The sequence below is a fragment of the Dipteris shenzhenensis genome, chromosome 7 (genome assembly GCF_047967505.1).
Source record: "Dipteris shenzhenensis isolate YYH24624 ecotype China chromosome 7, Dip_SZ_1.0, whole genome shotgun sequence".
Lineage (NCBI taxonomy): Eukaryota > Viridiplantae > Streptophyta > Polypodiopsida > Gleicheniales > Dipteridaceae > Dipteris > Dipteris shenzhenensis.
The window spans coordinates 26,573,189-26,598,086 of NC_141602.1; the positions used below are offsets into that span (position 1 = coordinate 26,573,189).

At 44.0% G+C, this 24,898-nt stretch overlaps 1 protein-coding gene across 1 annotated transcript in view; it reads right to left on the reverse strand.

Moving 5' to 3' along the window:
• Nucleotides 1–23,674, reverse strand: part of LOC147900162 (serine/threonine protein phosphatase 2A regulatory subunit B''beta-like) — a 52,066-nt gene extending 28,392 nt beyond the window's left edge. Inside the window, exons 1-4 of the mRNA XM_087376775.1 lie at nucleotides 23,375–23,674; nucleotides 11,279–11,539; nucleotides 11,015–11,120; nucleotides 10,799–10,898 (exon numbers count right to left, since the gene is read on the reverse strand). Coding sequence (XP_087232901.1) covers nucleotides 10,799–10,898; nucleotides 11,015–11,120; nucleotides 11,279–11,539; nucleotides 23,375–23,521 — 614 coding nt within the window. The 5' untranslated portion in view covers nucleotides 23,522–23,674. The remainder of the gene's footprint in view (nucleotides 1–10,798; nucleotides 10,899–11,014; nucleotides 11,121–11,278; nucleotides 11,540–23,374) is intronic.
• Nucleotides 23,675–24,898: the final 1,224 nt, after the last annotated feature.

Consider the following 24,898-nt stretch of genomic DNA (forward strand, 5'->3'; position numbering starts at 1 on the left):
GAGAGAGTGCCAATGCTGATCCCAAGGGAGGGGATGTAAGAGAGGAGCTGCTGCTGTTCCAGAGGTGCAGAGAAAGGCAGATTTCTGCAAGGGGAAAGGGGCTGGAACAGTAGAGAGAGAAAATCTGCAGTAGAGAGGGAAAGACTGCAGCAGGAGAGAGAAAGGGGCTGTGGCTGCTCCAAGCTAGGAGAAGGAGAGAGGATGATGCTGCTGCTCCAGAAGAGCTGAGAGGGGTCAGATTTCTAGAGAGGTGGGGCTGGAACTGTAGAGAGAGAGTGTGCTGCTGTAGAGAGAGAAAGTGCTGCTGAGGTGAGAGAGTGGCCTGGGGGAAGCTGACTTCACCCAAGGAGCTGGAGAGGTTCTGCTGCATCAACCAAAAGGAGGGAGAAGAAAAGTGACGAATTTTTCATGTAGGGAATGAAGGGGAGAGGCCTTCTTTTATAGGCTCAGCACCCCCCCAAGCTTAGAGTGGAAGGTGAACACTTGTCCCAAATTTTTGGTGGGCTGTAGTCCCAAAGAGGACAGCCCACAACCTGCCCCAAATCTACCAGATTTGGGGCCAAACACTTGGCCTGCATGCCCTGCCACTTGCCATGCATGCTGCCACATGTGTGGGACAGGTGGACTGGCCTGCCAGCTCAGATTCCATGTGACAGTCTGCCACGTGTCAGCTGCCACATGTCACTCCCAAAAAATCCTAAAATTTCAAAGTTGTCAGAATTCAATTCTGATCGCACCCACGGGTTCCTAACAGCTTGGACTATCTATTGACGTACTCTAAGGTCATAATTGAGCCACACTGAGCTCATTTGTTTGTCGTCTTATCTTGTATCTCCATTACTCTTGGCATGCTGCCAAGCCCACACCCAAAGCTCAAGGGACATTCTCTTGAATGGTTCCTAGGTCAGTATGCAATCTATGCATTTGATTGGTCCCACGTTTGGGTACTCAGGTGGGGTGTGGTTTCCAGATGTCCCTCTCAAAGAGAGGCCATCATTCTTGTGGGTCACTAATGCCCATAACCCCAAGCAAGGGGGTCCACCCTCAAATGCTAGACCTAGTCCCCACTGTCCGTAACTGAACAATAGGAAAACATTTCATTTCTTAATAAGCATACTATTGAAAAACAAAAAGAAATAGTACCAAGCAAGTGGATACATGTTGAAGCAGGATGACAAGTAGCCACTGTAGAGAAAACAGCCTTATGCTTTGACTTTTTGTGGCTAAAAAATAAAGATCATGACATAGGTTCTAAAAAGAAAAGATACACAAAGGTAGTAAGTGTAGAAGATGTTTGCTCTTGGATAGATTTTCTTTTAGATAATCTTTACATCACAATAGGTGATTCTTTGTTTCAACAAGTTATAGGAATCCCCATGGGCACTAATTGTGCCGTCTTTTTAGCAAACTTTTATCTTTTCACTTATGAATTTGAGTTTATGCAACGTCTTATTTCTATCAATACCTACCCTATCATTTTACATAAGCTTAGTCAAGTTAGGCATTTTATAGATGATTTATTTGTACCAGATGTTCCTAACTTTCAAGACTTTATGTACAAAGACGCTAGAGCTTTTGGAGAAGGAATCTATCCTCGTGACTCTTGTGAACTGAACTGCACTTCAAGAGGGGATTCTTGTATTTTCTTAGATCTTAGACTTTCTCAATCTACCATAGGATTAGAGGTTGGTATCTACGATAAACGTGAACAACCTGAATATAGTGGTTTACACATTATAAAAATGCCTCACATTGACTCAAACATTTCTAATTTGGCAAAATATGGAGTCATTTCTTCCCAATTCCATAGATTTTCCCGCCTTTGTACAACTAAGGAGTCTTTTATCACTCAATGTAGTAATTTGATCACTTTACTATTACACAAGAGGTATCATCCAAGGAAAATAATGAAAAAAGTTTGCACATTCTTAGATATGAAGTCTTTTATCTATGGAGTTTCGGCCTTAGGTTTGTTTAGAATGATTGAACATAAGCTGAAAACAAAAAGCGGGGAGCTGAATTTGTTTGAGTATACTTGTGCTTTCTAAGTTAGAAATGTATTTTTGCCTCTTTGCAGAAACGAGACATAAGTGTAAAGTGCCATTTAACTTTTTATGTTTTAAATAAGAGAGAGAGAGAGAGAGAGAGAGAGAGAGTTTCTAGTTTTTTGGAAGTTTTTGTTTCTTGACTTGCTTGTTTATTTTTGCTTAAGTCACCTGCTTTTGTTTATTTGACGTATTTTAGTAAGCACTAGGTTTGCCCAAGAGACTCCGCGGGTCTTTAGAAACCCAGTATAGCTGCTTATGCTTGGGCACTGATGACGACATACGTGTTGCTTTGCTTGCTAAGTATGTCTTCCTTTTGCTTTTCATAAAAGTTTTTGTTTACCTTTTTTCTTCTCTTTCATTTTCTCTTTTATTTTCTTTGTAGATTTTTTATCTTTAGAACAACAAAATTTCTAAATTTGTATGATTGGACTTATTCTAGTCTTACAAAGGTATATGCTTCTTGCTCAGCCAAGAAATGCAAGCTTTTCCCAAAAAGAAACATTTACCACAAGTGGGCTGCCTGGTATACAAAGGTATATGCTTCTTGCTCAGCCAAGAAATGCAAGCTTTTCCCAAAAAGAAACATTTACCACTAGTGGACTGCCTGGTATCATAGTCTCCAGCCCAATCTGAATCATTGTAAGCAAGCCTCTGCAAGTCATCCCCCCTGGGAAACATCAAGCCAAAAGACTTTGTGCCTTGCAAATATCTGAAGATGCGTTTTACAGCTTGCCAATGTGTTGTCTTTGGGCTATGCATATATCTGCTCATCTGAGATACTGCATACTGAATATCGAACCGTGTATTGCTCAAGTAGATGATGCATCCAACAGCCTGGCTGTAAAGTGTGACATCCACTGATTCACCTGCATCATGTGTAGTAAGCTTCAGCCCCAGCTCCATGGGAGGCAATACGCTTACAATCATGCATGTTGAACCTATTCAAGAACTTCTGCACATATGTGGATTGAGACATAACCATGCCACGCTTGTCTTGTATAAACTGGATCCCCAAATAAAAATTTAACATGCCCAAATCTGTCATGTCAAATTCAGCTTTCAACTGAACTTTGAAATCTGCAATTATATATACCTTTGTAAGACTAGAATAAGTCCAATCATACAAATTTAGATTTTTTTATTGTTCTAAAGAGAGAAAATAAAAGAGAAAATGAAATAGAAGAAAAAAAGAGGTAAACAAAAACTTTTATGAAAAACAAAAGGAAGACATACTTAGCAAGCAAAGCAACACTTATGTCGTCATCAATGCCCAAGCATAAGCAACTATACTGGCTTTGAAATTTGCAATTATATCCTCATTTGACCCTGTGAGCAGCATGTCATCTACATAAAGAATGATGACCAAAATATCCCCCCCATCTTTCTGGATGGGGAGGGTGCTTTCCGTGGGACTATTGTGTAATCCCTTACTTGCCAAAAATGCATCTATCTTGGCATACCATGCACGTGGAGCTTGTTTCAACCCATATAAAGCTTTGTTAAGCTTACAAACCTGAAGTGCATTGCCAAAGATTCAAATCCACGAGATTGTTTGACATAAATCTCTTCCTGCAAGTCCCCATTAAGGAAAGTTGTTTTTATGTCCAACTGATGGACATTCCACACAAAATTTGCAGCCATTGCAATAACTGACCGTATGGTGGTCATCCGGGATGTAGGAGCAAATGTCTCCTCATAATCTATGCCCTTCTTCTGTGCATAGCCTTTGGCAACCAGCTTTGCCTTGTACCTGTCAATAGACCCATCTAGATCCTTTTTACCTTGAAAACCCATTTGGTACCAATGGCATGTTTACCTGGTGGTAAATCCACAACATCCCAAGTCTGATTTTTTTCTATGGACTGCAACTCATTGTGCATGGCATGCATCCAATGCACATTATCCTTTGCTTCTTCAAAAGAGTCAGGCTCCTCTTCATCAAGAAGAGTTCCCGCATAAGCTGACTCAATTGAAAGTGCCCCCCCTGTGTGCCTTACTGCACTACGAGTCCTGCCAAGCAATGGAACCTCAAGCCTGCTCTCCCTGTGAGTCTGTAGCAAATAATTTGGGACTGTTTTGGCTGCGTGTATCTCTTGAACATAGTTAGGGGAAACGGAAACGGGGAAACGGGGAACGGAAACGGAAACAGAAACGTTTCGGGATTTTTGGGAGGGCTGAAACGGGGAAACGCCACGTCAGCAAGGGAGGGGAGTAGATGATGATGGAGGGCTGAAGCAGGCTGCAGGAGAGAAAGGAGAGGAAAGGAATGAATGGGGCTGAAGGAGGGCTGGAAAACTTGAGGATGGAGAGAGTATGAGGCTGAAGGAGTGGAAGGAGCCTGGAGACCAAAATCAAAAGCAAAAAGACAAAAAATGTGATTTTGGAGACCTAGCAGCCTGTGTTGTCTGAAACGGCACGTTTCAAGGCTCTGAAACGCGTTTCAGACTGGCTGAAACGTTTCAGCCAGCCGTTTCAAGGTCCTGAAACGTTTCAGACCCTGAAACACGTTTCAGGAAACGGCGCTTCCCTAAAACGGCGTTTCAGGCCTGGCTGTGCTCTGAAACGCGTTTCAGCGTAACTGTGCTCTTGAATCTAATGCCTGACAACTTCATCCACACCCTGTGAAGGTACAAAATCAGCCAGTGGCTGAATCAGGGCATGTGGATCGAGAGAAGGTTGCAGTAAATTCTGATTTTCAGCAAGGGAACCAAATGCTATAGGAAGCATCCCCTCAAAAACATTATCTGAAGAAGCTGAAATCTGAAATTCAACATGTGTATGTGCTGAATTTTCAGAGAATATAACATCTCTACTAACAAAAATCTTGCGTGAAGCAGGATTGTAGAGACAATAGCCTTTGCTTTGTGAACTATACCCCACAAAAATGCATTTAAGTGCCTTATCTGACAACTTGTGTCAAAACTCCGCAGGCACGTGGGCATGGCATATGCAACACAACCAAAAACTCTGAAATGGTCCACTGAAGGCTTTCTCCCATGCTTCATAGGGAGTGATTGTCTTCAAAGCCTTTGTGGGAGCCTGATTCAAAATATAGTATAATGGGCACACATGAGGCCTTCAAGCCAAAACCTGTAAGGCAACTTCTTACTTATAAGCATGCATCTATCCATCTCCATAGCAGTGCAATTCTTCCGCTCAGCTTTGCCATTCTGTTGAGGTGTAAGCCTCACTGTAAGCTGATACGTGATATCTTTCTCCTTAAAAAATGCCTCAAATTCATGAGACATATACTCTCCCCTCGATCTGTGCGAAGCGTCTGCACCTTGAGTCCTGTCTCATTCTCAACCATAGCCACAAAGTGTTTGAAATGCATAAACACTTTTGATTTTGCCTTGAGACCATAGACCCAAGTGTAGTTGGTGAAGTCATCTATGAATGTAACAAAATAAAGATAACCCCCAAAAGCAGGTGTTCTCATGGGACCGCAGACATCACTGTGAATAAGCTGTAATTTCCGTGTAGCTTTCACTGCACCATCCTTCTTGAAAGGAAGTCTATGCATCTTGCCAAGGATGCAACCTTCACATGCATGAGGAGGAGGCAACTCTAAAGGAGGCAATGCATCAACCATATCATGCCACTGAAGTGTCATTAACCTGCCATAGCTCATGTGACCATACCTGGCATGCCATAACTCCGCATTTTGCATCGCAGTACTGGGAGTGCTCACTGATAATGCAAGATCGGATCTTTTTTCATATAAATCAAGCTGAAAAAGACCTCGATACAAAGTGCCAAACAACATCAAAGCATAGTCATTCTCTTTGTCTCTGATTGCGTACTTATCATCATCAAAAACAACCTGAAATCCTCCTCTATTGAGAGAGGACACTGAAAGCAAATTCTTCTTTATGCTTGGCACATAGAGTACATATGAAATTCTGAAATCTGTGCCATCAGTGAATGTGAGAATAATGTCTCCCACTCCACACATTGAATAAGAAGAATTATTTGCACAAGTCACCTTCTTTTTGGTAGGTGGAGGATGCAAAGATACAAAAAGACTCTTCTTGGAAGTGATGTGCTTTGAAGCACCACTGTCAAAATACCAAGTATGCAGTTTCTCATTGACATTGAGAGAGCATGCATCCTTTAAAGGATCATAGCTGCAAGTCAAAAAAGCATAAGGGTCATCATCATTAGTGGCTGTAGCATCTGAACTACCCACTGAAAAATCTGAAGTGCAAGACAGAAAGGCATAGTGCTCTTCCACAAAGTTGGCTGCAACATCTCCCCCATCATGAGAATGTGGAGCTGATGCATCTGACACAGCCATACCTCAATCCCTTTACTTCTCTTTAGCTATGCGCTTCTTGCATTCTCCAATATAATGACCTGGCTTCTTGCAATAGTGACAAATGCCCTTCTTTTTCTGCTTATCTGCATCACCCTTTGCCTTATAAGAGGGCTGTCCTGAATCAGCTTTATGCTGATGTGCGGGCTGATTGGCATGTGGCTTTTGCTGCTCTTTACCCTCGGGCTTGAACTTGAAAAGCATGGCATGCTCGCCAGCCCGGATTGCCATATTTCTTCTTGTCTGCTCCTCTTACAACATAAGTCCTACCAACTTGTGAAAGGAGAAAGGATTGCTGCCCCCCCTCAATGACAAATTCAGCGAGGTGTGAAATCTGAGATAGGACTCAGGAAGAGAATTCAGAGTGGTGGTAATCATCTCTAAATCCGGAATGACTTCATCAATATTCAGCAATTGTTCCCTCAAATCCTGAAGCTTTGTGAGGTGAGAATTCATGGAATCTCCCTCATCCATATGCGTATGGGAAAGCTCTCGCTTCAAAAAGGAAACTCTGGCATCATTTCTTGCTGCAAACCTACTCTCTAGTATCTCCCAAGCTGCCTTTGATGTCCTGCATAACCAAATGTGATGTATAATGAACCTCTTGACAGAGAGAGAAATCACTGAAAGAGCTTGTGCATCTCTAGAGTCCCATCTTTTCTACTCTACTCTGGGAGCTCCTGGAGCAGCAGCTCCAACTACTTGTGCTGCATTTGCACCTCTACCCCTACCTCCAACTATAGGAGTGACAGGTGTAGCCACTGTATCTAGTTTTGCTTCATCTCCATTGACATAATCCCAAAGATGTCTGCCAACCAAGATATTGCGAACCATGAAACTCCACAAGGAGTAGTTGGTGCCATCCAACTTATCCTCCTGTGTGAGAACTCTGAACAACTCATTGGGGTTGTTCTGAGCCATTTTTGCCAGATAAACTCAAAAAATACAGGGGATGTCAAAAGCTTAATCTGCAAAGAAAATCTGCCCACGGTGACAAATACTGCCACAACCTATCAAAGGCTCAAAATGCACCAAAATGCTCTGCTGAATGCCCAAAAATCTGCAAATAGAATCTGCAAAAAGTGGCAAAAGTCTGCAAATTGACTCGCAATGAGTCCAGAACTACTTGCAAACTTCCAAAATGCTGTTTTACCTGCAAAATTGCAACCCAAATGCAAAAGCCCCAATTTCTTGCGGGAAATTGCATACAAAAGAGGGCAAATGATCTGAAAGCCCCAAATGTTGCATAAATTGCACTCTGCCTGCAAAAGCCCCAAATTTCACTACAAAATTGCAGTGTAATTGCAGAAGCCCCAAATTTTTGGACAATCTGCAAACCAACTGCAATGTCTGCCCACAAAAAATAATGCCCCAAGTTTTCTGCAAGATCTTAGCCAAACAATGGCTATCTGCAATCAATGCCTGCCAAAAAAGAACCAACTACTAGAGTATGCCTAAAAGAGTGAAACCTGCACCAAAGGCATTTAGTGTACATTCACTGTATGGAATCCGTGCAGTGTACGGATGACTATACGACGAAATGTACAAAGGCAGCAAGTCGAAATGCATGACAGTACGGACTGTCAGTCCGTACGTCGTACGGCGCTATACAAAAGCGGTACAAACTTGGAGCAAATGTACGAAATGCAAGCTATACGACCGCCACGAGTCTGCTGGCACAACTGTACGATAGTACAAACGAAAGGCACAACTGTACGACGACCTGTACGGCCCTGCAATACGAAATGCGGGCGGCTGACTAACAGTATGACGACTAGCAGGTATAGACGATGCACAGCAGCTATACGGCGTGGGTACGGGCTATACGAACGGCGTCGTTGCAGGTGTACGGGCGAAAATCCGTACAGTCGTACGGACAGGCAGGAGCGGGAACTGGAGGTCGAGCTTGCGGGCTATGGAGCAGTTGAAGCACGGGCAGGAAGGACCTGTTCTGAAACCAAATGTGAGAAAATGCAAGAGAGCAAGAGTGAGCAAGATGGAGAGTGAGCTAAACGTAGGTCACTCCCAAAAGTGTACTAAACTAAAGTGTAGTACAATGAAAGAGATGAGGGTTTTGTCTAAGTGACAAAACCCTATCTAATCAATAACCGTAGTTAGAGATTAGACCATGGTTAGGGGGGAAAACCTCTAAGAGGGAAAAGTGCCCCTAACCCACTTATTACATTACATTGGCCATTGCCTAGAATATAATAATAATTCTAACAGGGGGGTTGCCCCCCCCCGCCAAGATCCAATTCTACCACCACCATTTCATGAGAGTATCAAAGGATGGGATGATTATTAGATCACAATATCTTGAGGACAGACAGGTCTCACACGAACTGAGGATTGCCTTCAGACAGATACGAGTCTCATCCCATCAGCTCAAATCGAGGCAGGGAGAGCCATAGGCACGTCTAGGGAGTAGAGGATATGCAAGCTATGCACATTTGGCAGAGGTAGAGACAGCGAAGCACTTCCTATGCACTTGCCCAGTCTACTATGAGATCCGAGGATGGTACCATTGTCTCATTCCAAAGGGACACGGTTTTGGGCAACTCTCTCAGTTGATCCATTGTCATGACAAGGTTTGTGATGTCCTCTATTAAGATGCGGCGACACAAAGATTAGAGAGCAAGAGGTGACAAGGCCACAAGAGGCTGACCGTGCGCAGCGACATGTCACAAACTTCTATGCTTTCGAGTTAACTCCAGAACAAATTGGAGAGAAAGAGGAGATAGCTGAAATGGGGATAGGATGGATCAACGAGAAGCAATGGCGTGGAGCGTTGGAGCTAGGGACACAGAGACCACACAACACAAAGGTTGATCACAATACGCACAATGGAGGTCCAGCCCATCCCAGCTCTACTTAGAGGAGACCATCCGAGCCAAGGCATCACTTTTGACATGGTCAACTGGATACAAAGATCATGGAGACTACGCCCCCCGCCACAGCAAGAGACAACCCGACAGCCACAGATACGAGACATCTTCACAGCCCACATAAGAGCCACCATAGCACGTGGCTATGTATTTTGAGTACTAGCTCTCTTAGCGAGGGCCTTAGCGTGCCCTTTGCATTAGCATATAGTGGCTTGTATGAGTTACCCTTGGATTCTACTTTGTCTCATAGGCACACGAGGCCTTCCGAAGACGGTAAACATCTCTCTCTCTCTCTCTCTCTCTCTCTCTCTCTCTCTCTCATGCTTCCACACGTGTACTACTTTCACAAGATGCTAGTGGCAAAAGCTCAGGGGCGGTTCTAAATTAGGGCTGTCCCTATATGCACTATAGAAGGCTCTTGTGATGTGTGGCTACTGCCAAGCATGGGTAAGCTCAGTATGTACAGCCTCATGCTTATCTCTCTTCCCTGAGGCAAGGGCCAGTCATAGCAAATAAATACCAACTTAATAGGTTACCTCTGTCCACGGATGGCCTGTAAGTCAATAGTAAGCCTTTATTATATCAAATAAGCTTGTTTGACTACAATACACTGCACCCAAAAGGAACATTAATTTCCTTTATTGAGTTTTAGCAATGCACTGTGTACAACAAGTAAAACCTACACAATTTAGCCATTGGTGGGACAACCGTGCAATGTATGCCTCACCACTTGTGCAGCCTCAGAAGAGACATGCCAGCAATAGCCACTTCACACAAATGCAAATTTTTACTTTTTCTGCCAGTGCCTTCAATGTATCCCACCATCTATCCCAGATTTACCAAGTACTCAGAGAAAACCATAAACCCATTTTATGCAAAATGGCAGGAAAGCGATGTTTGTCTTCCTCGTCAGCCAGCAGGTGTTGTTCGCCATATGATACAGACAATGAAAGATTCTGTCTTGGAATTTGTGACAAAAATTTTACCCTTGTGCTGTAAGAACTAGAGTTTAAAGATGTTTAGTAATGCAACCCTCGTTTCTTTTCTTAGCATGGTATTCCATTAAAAAGGTACGACCCTTGTTGCTTTTGTCATGAAACCGACACGGTTCCCTTAGTGTAAGCCTTGGCAACTGCCTTGCACTTTTTTTTATGTCAAGTCTGATGGTTACCACCTTTAAGTACTCAATAGACCTAACCTTGAAAAAATATGTATGGGTTCTTTGAGCCTTTGGTTGTAATAAGACCAAGATTACCCATAATACAACTTTTCAAACACTCAAAATACATATATCATTTCCTTTAGCATGCTTCGACATGATTTCTGGCCCCATGGCCGGTATTCTAACACATCAAGCTAAAATGAAACAAACGCCAATTTCCCTCATCATGAAAAATAACTCCATGGAACCTATTCCTGAAAAGAATGCAAGAAGTGTGTGTATTTCAAGAGGGACAGACTACCCTATTGACCAGAGTAGCAGAAACACAATGCTTATACATTGAAATGCCAAAGAAGGAGAAACTTTGGCTGCGTCCTCGAAAGTCTACCTGGTAACCATGCCTGTGTTGTTGACATCAATTTTCTTGAACAAAGAACTTGAAAAAAACGATGGTAACTTGCAAACTTCCTTTGTGATTGGTACAAATGCTGCACACAACCATTACAGCACATAGAGACACAAAAGGACATGATGGCCGTATCCAATCCCACAGTACATAAAAATCATAGACCAAGAATAGTCTAAAAATAAGAAATACCAGTACCTGGTAATGGTATACCATCTGGGTGACCTGAAAATAGCTCATTAATCTTGAACAAACACTGCTCAGCAATTTCCTTTGGGGCCGGTGGGCCATTAGGGAAGTAGAACTGTGTTCAACACAACAAAATAATCTAAGTCTTATGGATGGTAGAGTAATCACAACCAAACAGCAGCTCACATTCTGAAATGTAAATACAAAATAAGACACCCAAGGATTTACAAAACTAAAAATTTGAGCAGCAATCCTCTGATGTTCAAAAGTCACCTGTGGTATGATCTCCCTCACTGGCTCACCACACCTCTTCAGAGGGGATCCTAATGTGCTTGGTCCAGAACCAGTCCGACGCATTGGTGATTTTGGTGAGTGTGGTGAGCCTGATGTACTTCTAGGAGACAGAGGTGGTGTGCTCCCAGCTGGAAACATCGACGGCAAAAGTGGAACAGACATACTTGTATTTCCATTTCCTGTACTCGCTGGTACAGATAAAGCCACCCCTGCTTTGGCATCTTCAAGTAATGACAAAACCTGCAGTTTGCTTCAAATATACATGTTTGTCCTTGAGTAAATCCCAACACAATGTATGCTTTTCTATTAAAAAATAACCAATAAAGGCAATGTGAACATTGTAACCAATGTCCTATAAACACCACAGACAACAAGAAGGTAATAACTGAAGGGCACGGGGCACGTAATCATTGCTGATTTCATGCTCTCCAGCATAATAAGCGAACAGTATCAAGAAAGAACAGAATGACATATATCTAAATGAATCCAATATGTCTAAATGAATCCAGGAACATGCCCAAACTCATCCTAAAAACACAACACATAGTTCAGTTTCAATCTCATAATAGTCACTCATAGGGTTCAAAACCATAAACTCTGTCACGCATAGCAAAGACTAGCTGCTATGGCATCCCCACTGATGTCGTCAGCGCTCAACAGTGGGTGAAGAACATGGTTTAAACAATTTCTCTCACACATACAAATCCGAACACACATGCATAATTGAGCATCCATTTATACTAAGGTCTTCGTATTGAGTTTCTGTCAGCACCCCGGAGGTTAAGGTCAGACTCGGCCGTGACAAAGGCTAGTACTAAAGGAGAAGTCTGATAAAAAGTAGTCCACATTCTCCAACTGCTTGTGACTATGTCTCTTCCAAACGAGCATCTAAGAAAAAAATTACTTAGACAATCTGCTTAAGATAGATATAATTTATCGCAATATCAGCAAGCCGTAACATGGACGAAAACTTCACAACGTGAAATTTTTGTCCATGTTGCAGAGTGACAGGAAAATGAAAGAGAAGAAAAAAGAGGTAAACAAAACTTTTATGAAAAAAAAAAGGAAGACATACTTAGCAAGCAAAGCAACACTTATGTCGTCATCAGTGCCCAAGCATAAGCAGCTATACTGGGTTTCTAAAGACCCGCGGAGTCACAGAAAGCACATCAAAGTAAAGCTTGGGAAGGCTGCAAATCTAAAAGACTGCACTCAATATCCAGTACAAGATAACATTCTCTTTCAAAAAGTGACCATACATCCACAAAAGTACGTCATGTTTTTAATTGAAATTTAAGACAAAAAAAGGGTGAACATCTAGAGACAGAGCAAGAATTGTGGAACATTGAAAGAAAAGAAAAGAAAGAGAGGGGCATCAGTTGCATGTAATAATGGGTTGAAAGGTCACGGTGCTACCAGATGAATCAGTGACACTATCACTTAGGACGTGCACAAGAACAAGTGATTTTGGTAATCGCTGTCGATAAACTTTAGAACTAGTATATCGTTCAGAATGACTTTGAAGAAATCCCTACCTTTTGATCAGCTTAAGCATCTTGCCTCATTTGTTTTGAAGCCCCTTGTCATGCCTTGTATACACTTCTTCTTGAACAGAACGTAACACATCATTCACTATGACTTTGAACAAATCCCTACACGTAGCTCTTGGGCAGATCCATTCTCCACAATTTCTTGCATCAGCTTTCCTCCTCGTCATGCCCTCTGCTTAATTTTTACCCAAGACTAAGGTCATGACCTTCAAGAGCACGAGTCTCTAGCAAAATTTTCTACTCAATTTTCTCCTCTCCTCTTTCTATTGCACCTTATAAGATCTCATTAATTATCTGGAACACATCCAGCTTAAAGCAGTTTAACCAGCAGCAGTGATTTAGGAATAGATCCTTGCCTACATTGTGGTCTGCTTTGCCACAGGTTTTCTCACCTCACCTAGGCGACTCCTTCCTAGCATTCCAAGAGCTGCCCTTCTGCTGTACAACACCTGCTGGAGCATTTTCTGGGCTGAACTCCGGTTTTCGGAGAGTTTCAGCTGCTTGGGAACCCTTGCTTTGCAGGCAACTGCTGCCCACTTCAGATTCAGACCGTCTACTCACTACTGGTCGACCATCCGTTGGAGAAGAACTGTCCTACTGCTGTTCAGAGCATCAGGGAAGCTTTTTGATATTGTTCTTGCCCAGCACAAGCTGTCTTGCTACTGGTTGCCTCAGTTTTGAGCTTTTACTTCTGTGTTGAGGTTGATTCCAGCTCTGTTTACACTGTCTCAGCACTGTTCTGTTTTCTTGGCTTTGGAATTGTCATCCTGCTGATTTGGACCTGTTCCAATCAGATTTAAACTCGTCTCAGCCTTGGTGAGCTCTCTATAGATTGCAGCTGTTATCTGTCAGTCTGGAGACTTCTTAAAGGCACTGTGCCATCACCATTTCTTGCAGGGGACTTTTACTTCACTTAGGGTTTTTGTGCACACGAATTTAAATCCTGAATTTTGTCTCTCTCTTTGTTATAGGCATCAACTCTGTATAGACTCCTAGACAATGTCCACTGATGGCAATGGTGTTACCATTTCTGAAATCATAAACAGAATAGCGGTAACAAGCAAATATAACTCTATATCTGGATGTAGCCATTGGATCCGCCAATCCGATTCGTCATAACATTCGTAGTGATCCACCTTGCAAAGATCCCCTTGAATCCCCGAGGCTCACAACATGGGTCCGATAAGCCCCGATCTATTGCTTCTTCCCTACCTGTGACACCTATCCCCTCCACTCGTTTCAGAAATATAGGATTATTTGTGATAAGTCGTTCATATTCATCGACTTTTGAGAGGCAGTAGTGGCAGGAATCCAAACATTTATCTAGCCACCCATATGGTGAATCTACCGCTACTCCCCCGACACGGAAATAATTATGCGTCATTCACATACCCGTAGCAGACTCAAGTAAATCATAAATCATTTCCCTTTCTCGAAATGTGTAGAGTCATAGGCATCAACTCTGTATAGACTCCTAGACAATGTCCACTGATGACAATGGTGTTACCATTTCTGAAATCATAAACGGCATAGCGGTAACAAGCAAATATAACTCTATATCTGGATGTAGCAATGGTTGAAATGGATATGAGATTCCTTTTGATTCTTGGAACATACAAAACATCCTGAAGAGAGGCATGTTCACATGATGTTGCATTAAGCTCAACCTGGCCAATGCCTTTCACGGCCTAAGATAAATTATAGGCACAGGTGCATCATGCAAAGAAAGAAACAAGTTCTTGCAAGAAGTTGAAAGCTTAGAAGCACGATTGTCTAAGTACCAAGTATTGAATGCATGAGAAACAGCCATGCATGAATCATGAATAGAAGGATTATACTGGCATGTAATAACAAAAGCCCAATTATGATGAGCGATTCAACCTTCTCACGGGAAGATGAGGCATTAGTGATTGCAAGGCTAGACTGCTGCTTCTTCTTCTCTTGTTGGCATCCAAAGTGTTCCCACAATTATGCTTGGGTTTCCCACATGACTTTGCTGTTTTTGCATTACCCTTATGATGGGTAGCAAATGCTTGATGACCAGTGATAGAGCATCCCGATTAGCACGGCTTTGCTCATTCTGCAACAATAAAGTGACCAATTGATCAAAGCTATAACGGTTGAGATTGCCCATGCCCACCAACGTCAACGTGGTTGTAAACCCTTGATAAGAGTGGGGAAGGCCACTAAGTGCCGTGGACACAATCTCTATCTGGCACGACTTCATTAATGTTGGTCAATTGCTCTTTAGATCCTTGACTTTAGTCAAAAAGGCATCCATGCTTTCTCCCTCATTTATTTTCAAGGCATCCAATTGCTTCACAACCCTTGCTTCATTGCGTGTGATGCAAAGATGCTAACTTATCCCAAGCATCCTTTGCAGTCCTGCAAGAGTTGATGTGAGTGTGACTATCATCCTTTTAACTGACAATGCAAATAAAGCATGAGCTCTTCCTTCAGATTTAGAATGTTTCTTTTAACTGAATTATCATCCTTTTAACTGGCAATGCAATTAAAGTATGAGCCTGAGCATCTCTTCCTTCCCATCGAGACTGCTCTTGAGTTGGAGGCAAAGGAGCAACAGTGCTCACCCCCTCTCATCTCCTGGATGGAAAAGAAACGCCAGCGAGCTGGGGGTGCCTCTGGACCAACTGGAGGAATCCATCGTGTGAGACTCGACTGTTGAAGACCGCCACAGGTACTGTCGAAGAAGCCCCCTCTTGGCGCAAACCACCTCAGCAAGATCACTAGAAAACTAGAACTGTTACTCCTAGGCCACAGCTGCTAAGTACAGTCCTCTGGTCTAGTACACTGGGTCATCTAGTACAACAATCCTACTGTTGGTACTGGTACATGACCCCAACAGAAGGTACTTGAAAAATAATCCAACTGATACTGCCATTGGTGCAAGGTCTGCTTCCCTGCATGGGCACCTATATCACAGAGCTAGATAGTCCCCTCGGAAGCCCCCCCTCTAGTCCAAACTAGTACACTATCACCAGATCAATGAACTTCAATGCTCCAATGTGTCTAGGTTTCCACGCTGGCAATCTATTGACCCATCCGGATCTCCAACAGCATCAGACAAAAGCTACAGCAGAACACTAGGAGACCCCCTCTGGATCTGCCAAGTCATAACGTCCAAACGGAATACAAACTGGTAGCATATTGCCACCTAAGTCAACGGGAACAACTTCTTGTGGCACGAGGTCTTGCTTGAAAGCCTGCCTCAATAAATGACTCCTGCCTATTACACCTACTCAGCAAGTCACGCTGCCACAAACAAGCAAGCAATCCTCCATCTGGATCCAGAAAGCCTGCTCGCAACGTGCTACTAGAAGGCAGGAGTATACGTCATTGTAGCAATAACACTATTGGCCACTTGGTTACTAGACCCCTTAATGTTCCTTTGGACAAAAGGAAACTGACGCCAATAATGACCTTTCTGGCCACACTGGTTACAGGTACGAGATGCCTTGAGAGATTCTCATTCCTCAGCTGTCAACTGCTTTCTGCCTTTCCGATCAGCTGTCAAAGCCTCAAGCTGACTGTCATAGGTACGATTGACAAAGCACTCCTCTTGGTCAAGCACCATGGGGACCAATTCCTCCCAAGTCAACTCATTCATCCTACCAATGGTGATCAAGGACGAATAGAAGGCCCCATACTGAGAGAATGACTGAGTTATGGCCATGTCCTCGGATAATATGTACTTCCCTGCCTGGAGGATCTTCTGCTGAAGCTCCTGTAACTTGTTGATGCGATCCGCATTGATGAAGACTTCTTGGGATCCAACAACTGCATCTAGACTTCCAGGGAAACCCTCTTCAGAGGTTCGATTATACATGGACGCCAAATGCTCCCATAAACTCTTGGCCACCCTCATGTGCTTCACGTGATTAATCACCTGAGGAGTACAGTTAAGGAAAATGAATGATCTTACCCTTGCATTAACACAGTCCCAGAGTTGGGATGAGGTCTTGGCCTCCTTCTGCTCTAGGATGCCAAGGTCCTTCACAAGGGGATCTGGTCTGGCCACACCTATCAAGATGAAATCTGCTAGATCGTATGATTGTAACACAGACTCCAACATCACCCGCCACAAACTGTAATTGAGCCCATCCAACTACCGGTCAATCGGGAACATGGGCAACAATGGAATTCTAGTCTTGTTCTCTGCCATCTCGGACAAGGTCGCCATGTCGAGGAGAGAGCTGAACTGAAAGGGAAGGTGGATGGGATAGACAGTGACTAAGGTAGAAGAAAGGAAAGGGCTGGAGAAGAGAAGGAAGGGGCTGACAGCCCAATATACCTTCACACCTCGCTATCCGTCCATCAGGAACACCTCCTCTCTGATCTCAAAACACCCTTCTTTTGCTGGTCACCCTAACAGTCCACTCCTCACACACAGTCCACTCCTCACACACGCTGCTCCTCAAATACACCTCCGAACAGCACCCTAATCCTCCTCTCTGTGTGCTGGCTCAACACTCCCTCCGCTCCTCGGGTCTCAAGCCAACCGTGGCTCTGACAACATGTGAGAAGTGCAGCAGAAATGAATGGAAGAGAGAGAGAGAGAGAGAGAGAGAGAGAGAGAGCACGCCTCAAACACACACCACACTGAGAAGGAGAGAAAGAAGAGAAAGGCACAAGAGAACTGCAAGTGATCTCTGGAGAAAACCCCGCTACAACTGGGGGGAAACCTCTGAACAAACAGGCTGCTCAAGATCTCAACTGGACAGCTCAACAACCACACTGACTGGAGGCACAAGGAGTGGATGGACTGCTCCACAACCCTGCTCCTGAGGTGCTCCTCCACCAGGCACCAGAATGAGATGAGCAAAACACAAGTGGGGGGGGCTATATATAGCCCCCCAGCCTCCTAATCGGCTAGCATAGGACAGGGCTGACCAGCCTGCTGATGTGGGCCGACCCACAGCCCTAGGGGCCGGCCCCTACATCCCTACAAAAGGGGCTGTCCAGGCACTAAAGAGAGGGATGTACCCTCTGCCCTCTAGCCAACCAGCATGGGGCCTATGGCCGACCCCTCCTGCCCTATAAACAGGGCTGAACCTCCAGCCTATGTAGAGGCTCACACAAGCCAAGGTGGCCGACCTGCAGGTTGGCCCACCCTCTGCTCTCCAGCCCTTTGCTAGGGCAGCACCACAGGGCATACCTGCCCACACACCTCCGTACCCCGCCTAGGAACCTCCGTGGCCTATGTGGCATCACATGGACCAGCACGAGGCACTAGAAAGCTACACTAACCCACTCTCATGGGGGGCGGTCACACCCACAACATAAGCCCTCACTCATCTACCCTAGCCCCACTCACTGGGTGGGCACACCCACAAACAAGGCCCTCTCTCTAGAGTGACATGAGGAGATGTTGACCCCTAACACTCCTCGTGTCACAGCACCGCCCCCATCTCCTCAAAGGTGAGTGGCATCGATCGTTTTTTCCATTGTGACATTTGTACAAATCCTCAACAATCTTTCCATGGATGTCTTGGGGGATTGTCTCCACTCCCATGTGACATTATGCATCTTGTTTGCTAGTATATGGTTCTACATCTTCACCTTCCTATGGTTTGACCTATCCACCTTCTCCCTTACACCAAAGTTGGGGATAGGCAGATAGGCCACTGTGCAGGAGAGATGAATTAGAAATAGAACTGAAACCACGCTACACCAAACTGGCCAGAGCATACTTAGTTGAAAAGGGAGTCGCCTTCCGTCAAGCAAAGAGGGCTCCTTCACTCAGTAGTTGGAGTACACCACAACAGTAGAACCTTTGGATTCCGACACATGTCAAAGAATAGGGCAGCAGGCTTAGCTAACTCTCACAGCAAAACTGATAGTTAAAGGACCTCACTACTCTCTTCAGCCTACCAAGCTCAGAAGTGCACAATGGTATCAATGATCGACACTTAGATCTAAAAATACAAAGCAATGTAGTACGGCCAAAATAGCTCCATAGATGTGGCTTGTCAAGTATAAAAGTGTAGATTGTGTGGGCCTGCCTAAAGCCATAAAACTGCAAAACTGAAGGCTAAAAGTGTAGATAGTGTAGGCAGCCAAGAGTTGCTCTCCTCTTGCATGCCAGTTTTAGTGGAAGTGAGGATAGAGAGCCAAACCATGAACCTCTCAAGGTACATCCTACTAGCTGCTCAAGAAAGGAAGAACGGGAAAAGGAAGGAGGAAGAGAAGTCTGAAGGTAAGTGGGAACAGGAAGGGAAGAAGCAAGAAGGGAAAGAGAAAAGAAGCAAGAAAAGAGAGAGGACAAGAGGAAAAGGAGGGTCAAAAATCCAAAGGAGTCTGACAAAAAGAAAGGGAAGGAGCAAGAAAGGAGAGACGACCAGGAAAAAGGAAAGCTCGAAGAGGCTGAAGGGACTACATGCCCAGTACAAAGGGCCAAGCCACATCCCTGGCACCAGTGAATCCTCTACAAGCATAGTTGGCGGACAGCCCTGAAACAAACGAAACGTTTTGAATCCAAAACCTGTGTTTCAGAGCACCTTAAAACCCCAAAATTAGAGTACATATTAGCATCATTTCAGCTTTGAAAATTGAACCTCTTGTCATGTGACATGCATGAATCATGATTCATGTATATTTTTCAGTTCTGAAATATGACCATTGACTCTTGAATCTTCAATGATGTGTTGTTAATTTTTTGACTTAGAAATTAGTAATTTGTTTCAAATTTCAAGTTCTAAGTGACATCAAATATCTGTGCACTATGTTTCACGAGTTTTTTCAAGTATTGGAGTTCCGGTGGTAATAATCTAAAATGTTTTAATTTTATTGGGAAAAATATATGTATTTAAATACCCTAATACGCACGGAACCTTTTTACAGACGTTTCGGGCTGGCCTTGAAACGTTTCCGAAACCCCAAAACCTGTTTCAACACTCCTTGACTACTATGTACTGCAAGGAGGGGACTCCACGATATAGGGTCAATGCCCCACCTGTGAGCCCCCAAATGAGGAGAGCTCAAGGGTTTGACACCTCAGCATGCACGTGGGTGCAAGAAGGTGAAAAGCAACATGAAGGGAAGGCCAGCTAGCGGGAGCTCAAGCAAGGAGCCTTTCGTACAATTTGAAGTTGTCAATGCCCCACCTATGAGCTCCCGCATAAGGAAGCATCAAGGCTTGATCCAAGTGTAGGGTTTTGTGGGATGTGGGCTGTGGATGCAGTTCACGTAGGATTGAGCAGTCAATGTGGGACTGCAATTTTGGAGCTCTTTTAAGGTCTAGTTGTCAGCCCTGAGACTCAAGTAGGACTAGGAGGAGCTTAAAGAGTGATGTAGGCAGATTCAGTTGGCTGTTTTTAGCATGGATTCTGCCGATGTTGGGGCTGGTCGGCCAATCTTTCTTTCTCATTATTATTATTATTATTCTTTTTCTCTTTAGGGGGGGCCTCCCTCCTTTTCGATAGGTGACCCTTTGGTGTTTGGCCCATAGTTACCTGGAACGAGAACACTGAACGGACACCGACCTCTCTTGAAAAACAAGAACAGGAAAAAGCTAGGGGACAGCAACAGCAACAGCAAAACAGAACACCACATCATTATACTAGTCATTATACTCATATACACCATTACAAAGAGAACTATACAATTATAAAATTTCACATTTAGAAAAGTAACAAATTGTAGTTCACATTTGATCAATACATTAGATGCGTCAAAGTTCAAAATATCAAACTTCCAATATTTCAACATTCACAAATTGACATATCAATTATCCTGCTGAAAACTCAGGAGTCAAAAGACAACATTACAAATGATCCAAAGGTTTAGGAAAGAGAAGTCCAAAGAATAGATAATCATAGAATTGCCAAATGGATTGTGGCACACAAAACGAGGTAGCTTGGAAAGGGCCTTCAGCAAGAAAACTCCCAAGTCTTGGGCTTCTACAAAACTGAAATCTCCATTGATCTGCATCCCCACCACTGTGCCTGCGACAAGCCCAACAAGACAAAGAAGACAAATATGATGACAACAAGGACTCTTCTAGAGGTGGAGGCAAGAAGAAGAAGACAGGCTTCTACTATGACCATCCTGGATATTATGCGAGGGACTGCGAAAGAAGAAGGCTAATGAAAAGAAGGAGGAGTCCAAGCAAGAGTCAAAGGAGTCAAAAACTAGTCGCAAACGTGGTGACAAAAACAAGAGAGCTTTCTTAGTGACAAGTCCAAGTATTGCCAAGATCAAGTATGCAAATCTGTCTTAATGTTTGGCATCGAGAGATGGTCTGATGCGCCAGAGGGACAAGAAGCCTTCGTGAAACTGGAGGACTCACACTAAGAACGAGTCTGATACCACTTGCATAAAGGACATGTCTTTGAGAATAATTCCGGGATCAAGATCAGAGCCCAAGTCCCATTCGTCTAAATTTGCCCGTGTGGCAAATACATGTGCTGGCTTCTTGAAGCCCCAAACCCTAACTAGGCTTTGCTGGGCTCACATGTGGGGCAATAACCCTCGACAAATGACCCAATGTGGTTGTACACCCACTAATCAAAGGAGTTGCTGCATCAGCTCCTTTGGGGAGAACTCAAGAAGAAGTGGAAGGTGTCCTCCAAAGCTGAGATCTTACACCGGCACATCATCACGTATTGCATGTCCATGATGTGGCACTTAACCTCCATACGCTTGAACCAATAATGGTGCACTACATCTATTGGAAACCACTTCACCCGTCTACGAATCTCCTGAGTCAAACTGGATCATAGATTGATGAGGTCACTCTAAACTTTGTAGAAGATGCCATGGGCAGTTGCTCAGCGACTGTTTGCGGGTAGATGTGTGGCAGGCTGCTATGTTCTGTACAAGCTGTCCCAGGTGTGATGCCAGATGGGACGCATGCTATCTATGCATTAATAGTGGATGAGGACCCTCATGGTGACAATTGAAGTAAGAAAGCGGCGTTATTCCCATATGGCCATGGAAGCCTTCAATATAATAAGGGTTTGAAAATCCTTTCTCCTAGGACCTTTCTGGAGACTTGGAGAGCTCAGCATGGCTATGAGACAGGGATTGGGACCCCCACATATGATACTCTCCTTCTGTGGACCCGTAGCCCCTTCTAGGGCTTTGACACCCCTTGAAGCAAAGCAGTTAGCATGCCCTCACCACCTCCTCCCCACCCGTCCCCACACACACACAAAGGAATATTCCAATTTAAAACAGAACAGGCTGTCACTTGCACTTTGAATACATGAAACCTAACCCAACCAATCCCTACAACGTTGACATCTGCGTAAAGTCAATAAAACTGACATTCTCAACGGCCCCAACACTTGCTGCAATGGAACTGCACAGGAAACAAGGAAAATGTTCACAAAATGAGTCATAAATAAGAGGTGACAATAAACCAGGCCAAATACTGTAATATCTTTAGGCTCAATGTTCAGTGGAACTTCACTAGGTTACTGAGTTATGGCGGCAGCTCTGACTCGTATTATTGCTTTTAACTTAAGTACAGTAGTTTAATACTACAATCTCACTAAGGTAAACGTGGTTGCTGTGCAACAATAAAACCATATTGGTAAAGCATGCATCCTCAGAATAGAGGACGATCAGAGTGGAAGATTGTGCTATTGATAATTATCTATCTCTAGGGGTCACTAAAGCAAGCTAATAGAACAGATTACAATAAGATTCGTTGTCCTCCAATAATTTGAAGAAATTGACCAGTCTCGAGTCAGAGTGCCTCGTGCAGTTTAAATTATGGCAAAGTCCTTACACACCAATATGAGACTACTCAACATTAGATGAGCTATCCCTTTCATGCATGTCAGCTAGAGGATAACTCACCACCGTGTTCCCGTTCACCGCCTCTTCCTGCGAGTGCTTTGGATGGTAATAGGACCAGCCTAAATAGGATAACAGTTACATAAACTACATTGTCCCAGAAATAAAGCTTTCTTTGCTTTCGAAAGAACAAAATTAGCATGTGCTGGGAAGACAATGTCCAACATGTTGTCGTCTTATATCCTTGCAGTTAGCCAATAGTGCCGGGGCATTGTACAATGAGGATAACTTTTTGAGGGCATAGCTCCAAAGTGTCGCAATGGCATATCTCTGTAGACCCCCTCGATCCGATATCTATCTTGGCTAGGATGCGATTGCGAGCTTTCAACTTCGAATTTGTCAACCTTGTGCGCTATGAATTTGAAAACGCCTTTCAGCAGGCACTGGACTTTCGTGCGAGGTAGATTGAAAAGGCTTAAAGAGGTGGCGTCAGGCTGCGATTTGTCCCAGGCAAATCCTTCAAGCTTTGTGATGTTGCCTTTTTTTTCTCCGATGGGTCCATAAGTTCACAATGAGCTACAAAAAATCTTGCCGCCACTACAAAGAAAGGCCAGCTAGGATCTCGACCGTGGGTCAACTACATGCCTTACCATCGATCACTAAGCGACACAAAAGGAGGAGCGAAACCGACAAAAAGGCGCGCATTGATAAAATCCCAAGAATGAGGAGAGGAGGAAGCAGAGCTAAGGAATGCGAAACGTACCAGGCGCTGAGTGTCGGGAAGGGAAAGCCACTGGAAGAAGAGCTCCTCGAGGGGAAGTTTGGAGGGGTTGGGTTTGGAGGGAGGATCGGAGAGCTGGAGCAAGTCAGGATCAAGGGAACCAATCTCGAGCATGGTGGAAGAATCCATGGCGATGAGAAGGAGGAGAAGGGGGGAGCATACGAGGAGCCGGTGCAAGGCAAGAATTGAGGGCAATACAGAAGAGGACGAGGATGTCTTGTGAAAATAGACAAAGGAGAAGAAAACACTATTTTGCAGTATATAGTAGCTGAGACAGGGGAGTTCTTCTTCTTCTTCTTCTTTTTGAAAGAGGCTTTTTTTTTTTTTTTTTGAGTGGGCATTTGGGCAATTTTAACATCTCATGCTTTTCTTTCCTCCCCACACTTTGCTAGAATCCCTCCACATTCTTACTTCAGCCTCGCGCCCTCCACTAGCTCCGAGCTCAGTACCATGTGCTAACAAAAAAAGAACTAGGGATGGGTTTAGGAGGAAGAGGACACATGGCATCATTTCATGTGTTTAAGAGGTGGGGACCTTGTGGCCTCCACACTCTTACTTCAGCCTCGCGCCCTCCACTAGCGCGAGCTCAGTACCATGTGCTAACAAAAAAAGAACTAGGGATGGGTTTAGGAGGAAGAGGACACATGGCATCATTTCATGTGTTTAAGAGGTGGGGACCTTGTGGGTACAAGGACACATGTCATCCTTCCATGTTTTTGAATCCCTAAAAGAGGGGAACCCATTTTGGCTTCCACGGTGTAGAGGCCATGGTCCAAGATGGGAGAAAAAGTGGCTACTCCCATTCTAAATCCATCCTAGACCACTTGGTGTGAGATGGGAGTAATGATGACAAAAAGATTCCCATTCTAAACCCATGCTAGCCCCATCCATGTGCTAAGGCCCTTGCTTTAGCCTCGCGCCCTCCACTAGCTCGAGCTCAGTAACATGTCACACACTTCTCCCCCCTTCAACATCTAGGTTGCGGCGGTAGGCAGCCTTTTCGCCATGGCTCTAACTCCAAATTGGACCTGAATCCTCACTATTATCCAATTGGAGTTTCAGTAGCAAGGTCGTGCGCTTTGTCTAACAATTACCCAATTAAGTGATGGCAAGAAAGTAAACATGCAATTATCTCCCTCCTTATATAATAGATTTGCAGGAAGAATGAATAAAAAAGTATGCTTTTGGGTCAAATTTGGAACAAGTGTTTTAGTCCTTTAGATCAAACTAAAATCAAGGGCCTAAAATTGTACACGTGGCTTAAGGAGAGCTCACAAAAGTTTTGCTTTTCTAGAAAGCACGTTTCAAACTCTTGGATCTTCATAAAGATCAACGCCTATAATCACAACACATGGCTTAACGAGGGCTTAAAAAAGGAAAACTTCTTTCTAGGCTGCCTACCGTAACAAGCTGAATGATATATCTATCATTCATTAGGCCTGCATGTGTGTGGGTGAAATGCCCCAAGCGAGCATAATTAAATTGGAGGCCCTAGGGTGAAAAGGA